General features: G+C 49.2%; 1 protein-coding gene across 1 annotated transcript; it reads right to left on the bottom strand.

Moving 5' to 3' along the window:
* Positions 1 to 250: 250 nt before the first annotated feature.
* Positions 251 to 2,722, bottom strand: LOC149435066 (uncharacterized). The gene has a single exon (XM_089663044.1). It carries the CDS (start codon positions 2,720 to 2,722, stop codon positions 251 to 253), a length of 2,472 nt encoding a protein of 823 aa, XP_089519170.1.
* Positions 2,723 to 11,648: the final 8,926 nt, after the last annotated feature.

Here is an 11,648-nt window from a genome sequence, read left to right as displayed (position 1 = left end):
TTTAAACGAAAAGCCAACCCCGCCAGCTTACGAGACATCAAAGTTGCGGAAACACCCCTTTCAAAATTCCTACCAATGAAATAAAGCAGGAGGCATAGGGCATCATCCACCCCTAAACCACCCCCCACCTCACTCACCAGCTCCAGCCATTCCCGCCACACCTTCTCATAGAAAACCCAAGTGGACGCACAAACTGATGTCTGAATCAAGGCTGCTGAAGAGGCAAGGCAATGCTCCACAAGTGATCCGGTCAATCGATACCGCGCTGCTCCACTTCCGGTGCCAACCGACGGAATCGGTCCCACTGAAAACGAGATAGAGCATCAGCAACTGAGTTATCCACACCCGGAACATGAACAGCCGAAATAAAACAATTGAGACTTAAACAGTCCAAAACCAACAGCTGCAACATACGAACCACCGGCCTAGACGTGGCCGAAACACGGTTAATGGCATGAACCACATTCAAATTATCACAATGAAAACGAATCCGTTTATTCCGGAAAACAGCACCCCACAAAGAAACAGCTAAAACGATTGGGAAAAGCTCCAGTAAGGTCAGATTGCGCAACAGACCCACCTCCCGCCATTGCAAAGGCCACGAACCCGCACACCACTGACCCTGAAAATAGGCCCCAAAACCGGCCGAGCCTGCCGCATCCGTAAAGAGTTTCAAATCAAAATTGGACACGACCCCATCCAACCAAAGTGATCTTCCATTATAGGAATCGAGAAACGACCTCCATACCCCCAAATCATCCCGTAGCTCACCTCGCAGCCGAACCCTGTGATGCGGGGCCGCCACACCAGCCGTGGCAGCCGCCAAACGCCTGGAAAATATACGCCCCATGGGCATGATGCGGCAAGCGAAATTTAACTTGCCTAGTAACGACTGCAATTCCCGAAGCCGAATCTTCCTGCACTGACCCACCGAACTCACCAACCCCCGGAGCTCCTCCAATTTATCCTGAGGCAAACGACATTCCATGGCCTCCGTATCGACAATAATTCCCAAAAAACACAATTCCGTTGTCGGACCCACCGTCTTATCCGAAGCCAAAGGAACGCCAAAATGCTCGAACACATGTTCCACCGTGCTCAGTAACGATGCACAGATGGAACTACCCGGAGGGCCAATACACAAAAAATCATCCAAATAATGGATGACAGATGCGAGCCCAGAAACATCCCTGACCGCCCATTCAAGAAAAGAACTAAAAGTCTCAAATAGAGAACAAGAAATGGCGCAGCCCATAGGCAAGCAACGATCAACAAATATGCACCCCGCCCATTTGCAACCCAGCAATCGGAGACAACTAGGATGCACCGGCAAAAGGCGAAACGCCGCCTCAATATCAGTTTTTGCCAACAGGGCACCCCGACCAAACCGCCGCACCCATGAAATCGCCGCGTCGAAAGAAGTGTAGGAAACAGAACACAAACCTGGGTCAATAGCATCATTGACCGAACCCCCCCGCGGATGAGACAGATGATGAATGAGTCTATATTTATTAGGCTCTTTCTTGGGAACAACACCCAGCGGCGAAATTACCAAATTAGGCATAGGGGGGTCCACAAACGGGCCAGCCATGCGGCCCAAGGACACATCCTTGTCAATTTTTGCCCTGATAACCTCCGGATGCAACCGCGCCGACCTCAAATTATCCGCCGCTGGAGGAACTACCGCCAATAGACAGGGGATCAAAAAACCTTCCGAAATACCCCGCCGCAACAGGGTCGCCGCCGCCTGATCAGGGTACCGCTTTAAAAACGGCAACATCCTTCCTACCCTCACTGGCGACTTCCCTTTTTCCAGTGTCACCACCTCTCCCCCTTCCTTGCTTAAAACACCGGGACAATGGATGGGCCCCCCCACAACCGGAGCACTCATGACGGAATCGGCAGCCGGATCCAAACCTGCACGATCCCTCATTAAACTGCCAGCAGTAGCCCTTTCTAAGCACGGCCGGCTGCGCAACTGTAGCTGCACTTCCGGCCCCCCCCGAAAGGGATGAGCCGTGGTCCTCACGGGAGTCATGAGCTTCATCCACAGCCCGATATCCTTATGGTCCCACCGCAAAGATGGCCTAACCGCCATACGCTGACGAAACTGCTCGTCATAACGTAACCACGCGATGCCCCCATAAACCCTCTGAGCTTCCCCTATGGCATCCAAGTAACAAAAAAGTGGGGAACAATGCTCAGGCGACTTCTCTCCAATAACGCTTGCCAAAATGGCAAACGCCTGAAGCCAATTAGAGAACGAGCGGGGAATCAAACGATATCGCCGCTTTTCTTCCTCCTCCCTCTTACTCTCATCTGGCCGAACTTTATCTAAGTTGAATTTCTCCAACGGCAATAAAGAAAATATTTCCACATACTCGCCCCCCCAAATGCGCTCCTTCACCTCTGGCTTCAGATGAGCCCCCAAGGGCCCCTCGAAGCACACATAAACTTCGCATTTCGCAGCGTCCGCCAAACGCACACCATCACACCCCGTAACCCCTTTATCTCCACCATCAACCCCAGTGTGATCCGCCGCCGCTTCCCCCCTCAGAGCCTCAGAACCAGAGCTAAAAGAACCCACCGCCGCCAATCGCACTGCAGCCGCGACTCCAGAGACCTGCGGCCCAGCCACCGTAATCACCTGCGAGGGGACCCCAGCAGCTTCGTATCTACCACCCCTGGGGCCGACACCACTCCCAGATGCCGCATCTTGCATCTCCGACCAAGCAGCCAAAGGTGGCGCCGAAGTCCTAGCGACCAACCCCGCCTCACAACGTGCCAACACCTCCCTGAAACCGGACAACATCATACTGACAACACCATCAGCCCCCGGGGAACCCCCCAAAGACCCCACGTTAAGCTCTGAAGCCCCAAACCCCCTCTCCGCCAAAACAGAAACGCCACTCCCCAGGTCCCGGAAAACCCTCAAACAGAGAAGCCAAAGAAGACAAAGAAATAGCCCCTGAATTCAACTCACCAGGCTGCAGTCGTTCGCCGGGACCCACAGCCGCCAATCCAGATCCAGGCAGTGATGAAGGGACCGCATCTTCCTCGGAACCGCTGAGCTCCCCTTCGGATCTCCTCTCCGCATCCACCGGATCCCAGGCCGCACCAGGCCTCGCTCCAGGCTCTTCCCCGGCTCCTGGGCCCAGTCGGCACACTGAACGGCTGGCAGCACCCACCGCACCAGAGCCGCCGGATCGTTCCTCCCACGCTGGGCTCGCTGGGACGCAGCCGAAGCCCCAACTGACAGGGGACCTTCTCCTGCTCCTGGAGAGATGCGGCGCACAGGGGTGACCTCAGCACCCCCCGCCCCCTCTCGAGAGGCTCGCTGGGTCACCGAGGCACGCCCAGCAGCCACAGGCTGATTCCCAGATGAAGGCCTCCTCCCAGCTCCCGAGCCCAGATGGCGCCCGGGAGTGACATCATTAGGCCCCGCCCACCCCGCGCTCCGCACCGCCGACTTCAGGGAGGCCCGCCGGGCGACAGAGGGGAGCCCAGCAGCCGCAGGCCGGTGAGGAAGGTGTGGATCCCCGGCTCCAAAGCCCGGGCCGAACACAGGGGCCATGTCATCACCGGCTGCCGGCCCAGAGCTCCGATCCGCTAAGCCCCGCCCACTTCGTGCTCGATCCGCACTCAAAGGTGGTCCCGGCCTGTGACGAGGCGGCACCCTCCTGGGCCCGCCGTGATCCTGGAGAGCCCGATCCTCTTCTCCTTGGGGACGCTGACCCAGTCCCTTCTGAAGGCCGCCCGCCACTCCTCCCACGCCGGGCTGCCACCGTTGCAGGCCCGGAGCCTGCAGGGCCAGCCGCATGGTCCTGAATAAGAGGTGAGTTGGCTGGGGAGCGGGTGGTAGTAGATGTGCTCCTGCCAGGGGTCCGCCAGCGACAAGGATTCCTCCCAGCCCTCCCCGGAGAAGCAGGCCGACGCTTCACCGGCGGAGCTGGAGGGTCCCCTAAGGGGCTCCCAGAACGGCGCAGAACCCGAGCTGTCACTTCTGGGCTAAAGCACACCAGAGGCACAGACCGCCGAGCACGTGTGAGCCCAGTAGAAGGGCCCGGTGATGCGGGCCTGGGGCCTTGCAGCATGTCCGACAGCCTCTCCCTTAACCACCCTGAGCCATTGGCTTCAGCTGCCGCCCGCAATTGGGATAGCATCCCGTCTAAGTCACTCATGGCCTAGCTTTTTTCCGTCGCAGGTACCAGCAAAAGAAGAAGAAACCACCTCCGTGATGGCACAAGCTCCGACTGACTCCGACAAGACACAAACCCCCAATTCAAAACCTGCAAGACCACCCACAATGCTGCCTACACCAATCAAGTAAGTAACCACCCCCCATCCCCTTTTCCTTGCCTATACTCCACCCAAATTACACTCTCCGCCTCGTCTGCACGCCCCAGTCATGCTGGCCCTCCCTTATACTTCGCTCAGTCCAGGCCCTGACTTGAAACCTGCCCCCATTCACCTCCTTAGCTATAGGTTTTTTTTTATCAGTTTTGTTTCTATGGAGAACAGATCTTGCCGGCCTGCCAGTCCTCTAATGCAAGCTATTACAAACCGACTGAACCCCAACTTGCGTCTTTGTTATGATCTCGGAGGATTTTTGAGACTGAATCAGGGTTCATTTACACCACAGCACACAAATCAGAGCAGATGCATTGACGTATGCTAGTTATGTGCATTGCTGTGAGGGTTTGCATGAGCCACTATGCAATCAGGTTATAAGTCCACTTCTTCTCCTTCACTATCCAGGCACAGGCTTGGAGCAGGACCAAGACGGTCTGGGCCAGGGGCGGACTGACCAATCGAGCACTCGGGCACTGCCCGAGGGCCCGGGGTCAGTAGGGGGCCTCATGAAATGCCCCCGATACCTTTTATAGGCTTTTTTTGGGTGTGCTTTGAGTGTGGGCAAGGACACAGGGGCCCCATGATCACCTATTGCCCGGGGGCCCCAAGAGTTGTCAGCCCACCCCTGTCTGGGCTCAGAGAAAGTGGGTTAAACGATGACGGCCATCATTTAGTTCATCAATGTGACAAACTCCTGAGCTCCTACCTAAAAACTAATACCTACCAACAAAGGTAAAGCTGCTACATACAGTCATATACCCATAGACAAAAAATATAAATGAAACACAAATGATGCAGCGCTACTACCATAAAAATTCTTCACACATAAATGAATAAGTGAAACAGTGCAAAATTAGTGACACAAATACACAATATTAAATAGTGCCAAAAAACGCATAAATAATCAGGTGACAAGTGTCAATACGAGGTCCTAAAAGGAGCAAATAACATACAGTGGGGATCGAACGTTTGGGCACCCCAGCTAAAAATTTGTATTAATGTGCATAAAGAAGCCAAGGAAAGATGGAAAAATCTCCAAAAGGCATCAAATTACAGATTAGACATTCTTATAATATGTCAACAAAAGTTAGATTTTATTTCCATCATTTACACTTTCAAAATAACAGAAAACAAAAAAATGGCGTCTGCAAAAGTTTGGGCACCCTGCAGAGTTAATATCTTGTACTGCCCCCTTTGGCAAATATCACAGCTTGTAAACGCTTTTTGTAGCCAGCCAAGAGTCTTTCAATTCTTGTTTGAGGTATCTTTGCCCATTCTTCCTTACAAAAGTCTTCCAGTTCTTTGAGATTTCTGGGCTGTCTGTCACGCACTGCTCTTTTAAGGTCTATCCATAGATTTTCAATTATGTTGAGGTCAGGAGATTGTGAAGGCCATGGCAAAACCTTCAGTTTACGCCTCTTGATGTAATCCCCCGTGGATTTCGAGGTGTGTTTAGGATCATTATCCATTTGTAGAAGCCATCCTCTCTTTAACTTCAGCTTTTTCACAGATGGCATCAAATTACCATCCAAAATTTGCTGAAATTTTATTGAATCCATTTTTCCTTCTACTCGTGAGATGTTCCCTGTGCCACTGGCTGCAACACAACCCCAAAGCATGATTGATCCAACCCCATGCTTAACAGTTGGACAGAGATCTTTTCATTAAATTCTGTGCCCCTTCTTCTCCAAACGTACCTTTGCTCATTCCGGCCAAAAAGTTAAATTTTAACCTCATCGGTCCACAGAACTTGTTTCCAAAATGCATCAGGCTTGTCTATATGTTCATTTGCAAAGTTCAAACGATGATTTTTGTGGTGAGGACGTAGAAGAGGTTTTCTTCTGATGACTCTTCCATGAAGACCATATTTGTACAAGTATCTCTTTATAGTGGAATAGTGTACCAGAACTCCAGTGTCTGCCAGATCTTTCTGGAGGGATCGTGCAGTCAAACGTGGGTTTTGAATTGTTTTTCTCACAATCCTGCGAGCTGTTCTGTCTGATATTTTTCTTGGTCTTCCAGATCTTGCTTTAACTTCCACTGTTCCTGATGACTGCCATTTCTTAATTACATTCCGAACAGAGGATATTGACATCTGAAAACACTTTGCTATCTTCTTATAGCCTTCTCCAGCTTTGTGAGCGTCAACTATTTTCAGTTTCAGTTTTCTAGACAACTGCTTAGAAGAACCCATGGTGCTGATTGTTGGGGCAAGGTCAGATGAGTCTGGGCATTTCAAACCTTTGAGATTGACATCACCTGGTCTTCCTAGACGATGATTGAGAACAATCCATGACACTGGCAGGTCTCAGCTTGGAAAAGGGGGCAGTGCATGCTATACATTCAGCAGGGTGCCCAAACTTTTGCAGACGCCATTTTTTTGTTTTCTGTTATTTTAAAAGTGTAAATGATGGAAATAAAATCTAACTTTTGTTGACATATTATAAGAATGTCTAATCTGTAATTTGATGCCTTTTGGAGATTTTTCCATCTTTCTTTGGCTTCTTTATGCACATTAATACAAATTTTTAGCTGGGGTGCCCAAACTTTCGATCCCCACTGTATGTTATTTGCTCCTTTTAGGACCTCGTATTGACACTTGTCACATGTGATTATTTACGAGTTTTTTGGCACTATTTAATATTGTGTATTTGTGTCACTAATTTTGCACTGTTTCACTTATTCATTTATGTGTGAAGAATTTTTATGGTGGTAGTGCTGCATCATTTGTGTTTCATCATTTAGTTCAGTAGACTGAGCACATTTAGTGAGGGAAATGAAATACTGTATGGCCAGCTCCGGAGTAATGGGAAATATTACATTAAAAGCTGCTTTTTTATTTTTTTATCTCCTGCTGTAAATTGTGGGGATGAAATGCTCTCCAGTGCCTACAGTTAAAGAGGTTTGGGAGGGCTCATTTTAAAGGTAATGTACAGCTTGCTAATATTATGTAAACACTTGAATGTTCACAGCCTGATCACTTCACCTTAACCCCTTGCCTACCAGGCACTTATACCCCCTTATTTACCAGGCCAATTTTCAGCTTTCAGCGCTGCCGCACTTTGATTGACAATTGCGCGGTCATGCAACATTGTACCCATATGAAATTTTGATCATTTTTTTCTCACAAATAGAACTTTCTTTTGGTGGTATTTAATCGCCGCTGGGCACTTTACTTTTTGCTCTATAAATAAAAAATTGCCAAAAATTTGAAAAAAAAAAAAAAAGTTTCTTTGATTCTATTATAAAATTTTTCAAACAGGTAATTTTTCTCCTTCACTGATGTGCGTTGATGAGGCAGCACTGATGGGCACTGATAGGCAGCACTAAAGGGCACTGATAGGCAGTACTAATGAGGTGGCACGGATTGGCGGCACTGATAGACAGCACTAATGAGGTGTCACGGATAGGTGGCACTAATATGCAGCACTGATAGGCGGCACTGATAGGTGACACTGATGATGGGTACTGATAGACGGCACTGACTGGCATCACTGCTGGGCACTGACTGGCGGCACTGACTGGCACAACCGCTGGGCACTGTCTGGTGGCACTGACTGGCAGCACTGCTGGGCTGCACTGGTGGGTGGCACTGGTGGGCAGCACTGGTGGGTGGCACTTCTGGGCACAGGTAGGTGACATTGCAGAGTGGCACAGGTGGGTGCACTGCTGGGCACAGGTGGGTGCACTGCTGGCACAGGTGGGTGATCTGCTGGGCACAGGTGGGCGGAGCTAGTGGGCGCACTGCTGGGCACAGGTGGGCGGAACTTGCGGATGGCACTGCTGGGCACCGATCATCAGGGCACTGATCATCAGTGCCCTGATGATCGGTGCCGATCCCCGCTGTGACAACTGCCGGGTCTCGGCAGTACTTTCCTCACGATCTGACAGCGTGAGGAAAGTGCAGCCGAGAAACGGCACTTGCATTTCCCTCTGATCAGCGTGTCATTGGACACCGCTGATCAGGTGGTAAAAGGCCGCTGTGATTGGCCTTTTACCACATCACGTGATCAGCTGTGTCCGTAGGACACAGCGATCACGGAGATCGCCGGGTGCGTGCCCCCTGGGGCGCGCAGGAGAGTGCGTTCTGGGGGGACGTCATATGACGTCCACTCAGAATTGGCCGGCCGCAGTGCAGCCGTCATTCGGCTATCTGCGGTCGGCAACAAGTTAAAGGGAACCTGCCATTATTATACATGAAAATTTAACTTAAAACTCAATGCTTGTTTACATCAAGGGGACCGGGATAAGCCCTTTTAGTTGATCCTCTACTCTTGTAGGCTCATTCATGCTGAAAGACCAGACCCTACAGCCTCTTCTCCCCCCCATGCCCTGGCAGTCGGATGCCCATGACATCACTAAGACTACTGCAGGGCAGGGGCGGACTGACCATTTGGAAACTCGGGCACTGCCCGAGGGCCCGGGGTCAGTAGGGGGCCCCATGAGATGCTCCTGGTACCTTTTTCATAGGCTTTTTTGAGTTTGGGCAAGGGCACAGGGGCTCCATGATCCCCCATTGCCCGGGGGCCCCATGAGTTGTCAGTCCGCCCCTGCTGCAGGGTCTACAGCCCTGCACTGAGCATGAAGATGGTGGAACAGTCCACCAATGGAGCATGGAGGAGTATAGGAGAGTGCCATCTTCTATCAAATGGGTAAGTAAAACTGCTTTTTCCATTCCTTAGATCAAGGGTCTTCAAATGTTCTTAACAAAAGGCCATTTTACTGTCCTTCAGACTTTAAGGGGTTGAACTGTGGCAAGTAAGAATAAAAAATGCCCCAGCATCAGTGAGAGCAGACCATGTCTCAGGCTTGGTGGTCAGTGGAAGAAAACATTAGCACACATGGTCAATAGAAGGAGGAATAATGCCCCATCATTGGTATTAGCAGGAGGAATTATGCCTCATCATTGTCAGTAGAAGGAATAGTGCCCCATCATTGGTGTCCATAGAAAAAATAGTTCCCCAATGTTGGTGTCAGTGAAAGGAATGGTGACTAATCGTTGGTGATAGTGGAAGGAATAGTGCCTCATATCAGTGGGAGAAACAGTGCCCCAAGGTCCAGATATAGGTAAGCAAAGGGCCACATTTATACCTAAGGGCTGCAGTTTGGAGACCAATGGCCAAGATTTAAGTTAGCACTGAGGTCTTCCATTGCTGGCAAGGGAGGTTTGTTACTTTTCCTAGGGTTGGGCCTTAAGCCACAACTAAACCATCAGTTTAAATCAGCTACTCATATTCCAGGTGCATCAAAACAAATAGCTTCAATACCTTTTACAATTATTATTATTTTTTTTCATAAAGGAGCTAAAGAAAAGCCTGACCCCTGCTAGCTCTGTGGGGAAGCAGAGGTCTCATTGCAGAGGTCCAACACGCCCCCCCACTAAGTCAGACCTATATTGTAGCTCTGCAATCAGCAAAGCTGTAGCTCTCCAGGAGGAATCAGACCTCTTCAAAGAGATCACTACTTACACACAGAGAGGAAGGGGTCCCTTTACACCTGGTCGAAGTCAGCTTTTTCTACTCTTTGTAAAATAGTGAACACCTTTTATTTTGATGCACCTGGAATGTATTTAACGGATTTAGACTGTGGGTTAAGTTGGGCTTTAACCACTTCCTGACCAGCCGTTGCATATAAACGGCCGGACAGTGGCAGTGCAGGGTCAGGTGGCCGTTTATAAATGGCCTCCCCACACCCTGCTTGTGCGCGCTCTCTGGGAGCGCGCAGCACCGCGATCTGGTGCCCGCTGTGTCCTCCGGACACAGTGAAACACCAATCGTCAGACGGGACCTCTGTACGAGGTCCCGATCATGTGATCACTGATTGGCCAATCAGTGATCACATGCAAAGTAGTAAGCAAGATGTCACTTGTGACATCATTGCTTACTACGTGTGAAATCTGTGAATGATCACAGAGATCACATGGTACAGGGCTATTCACAACAGGCTTGTACCATGTGACAAGCTGTGACCAATCACAGCTCACTCAGTACTTCTTAATGAGTGCAAGAATGCACACAGAGAAAGAGAAATGATTGCTTTTACAGCCTATATGAGTGTAAAAGCAATGTGTAAAAAAAAAAAAAATCTTCATCACCCCCCACAAGTAGTACAGTGTTACCATGGTGACACTGTACTGCTAGGGTGACAGTATGTAAAAAAAAAAAATAATAATAAAAAATAATAATATAAAAATGTTAAAAAAAATGTTTAAAAATTATGATTTTTGGTTATAAACTAATTTGAATTTTTTTTTTTACTAAAAAGATAACGGAATAAATTTTGGCAAAGATTTATGATTAAATATTATTTATTTGCAAAATTTTATAAAAAAAACACTTTTTTTCAAAAGTTTTGGACTTTTTCATTTACATAGCAAAAAAAATAAAAATCCCAGCGGTGAATAAATGCCACCAAAATAAAGCTTTATCTGTCTCAAAAAAATGGTAAAAAATTCATTTGGGTACAGTGTTGCATGACCGCGCAATTGCCATTCAAAGTGTGATAGCGCTGAAAGCTGAAAATTGCCCTGGTCAGGAAGGGGGTAAAAGTGTCCGGTCTGGAAGTGGTTAAAGTGGAAGTAATCTCCGGATTTGTATTATTACCTACAGGTAATCTTATAATAATGCTTACCTGTAGGTAAAACGTATATCTCCGTGCATGCGCACTGTTTAGAAGATATTCGCTCCTTTTGACAGCCGACGCATGAGCTCTGAAGGAACAGCGTAGCTGTGCCTTTACTTCAGAGCACTGTGGAATCCTCCTATTACCCCAACATTAAGATGGCCGCCGGTGTACTTCCGATGGTGCGTGTGCAGTCCACGGGTGGAGAAGAGGCCAGTATTGGCACTTTTGCCCAAAGATGATGACTCACTTTCTGTGTCTCCATGACCAATTGAAATTCTGAGGCCCCCCTGCACACTGGTATATACCCTTTCAAGCAGACTATGCAATAAATAGGGATATTTAGCTCACACATATTGCAATACATGCTTAAGCCGGCCAACTGCGTCAAAGTAATCCCTCTATGACCAGTCCTACTCTGCTCTGCCTACGCAAATGCTACTGTGGACACAATGCTAACATAGGGGAAAAGACACAATGGGGAGAGCTACAAGCTCCATGACCAATTGGACACAAGTTGGGGGAATGTGCGGCTGTAAAAAGGTTGTGTTAGAACAGCTCTCCACCTACTGAGGAAGCCCTGAGAGGGGGCGCTACGTGTCTAGGAAGGAGGAGCCGGTACTGTTACCACGCTGCCAACATCGTGAGCTGGATGTGGATACACATTTTATGCT

The sequence above is a fragment of the Staurois parvus genome, unplaced genomic scaffold (assembly GCF_062004578.1).
Source record: "Staurois parvus isolate SC_StPar_1 unplaced genomic scaffold, SC_StPar_1.0 ptg001616l, whole genome shotgun sequence".
Taxonomy (NCBI): domain Eukaryota; kingdom Metazoa; phylum Chordata; class Amphibia; order Anura; family Ranidae; genus Staurois; species Staurois parvus.
The sequence above is the reverse complement of the archived record's forward strand: the minus strand, read 5'-3'. Positions and strand labels throughout refer to the sequence as shown.

Coding starts and splice junctions, on each gene's coding strand:
- LOC149435066 (XM_089663044.1), bottom strand. CDS start 2,722: ATGCAAGATGCGGCATCTGGGAGTGGTGTCGGCCCCAGGGGTGGTAGA.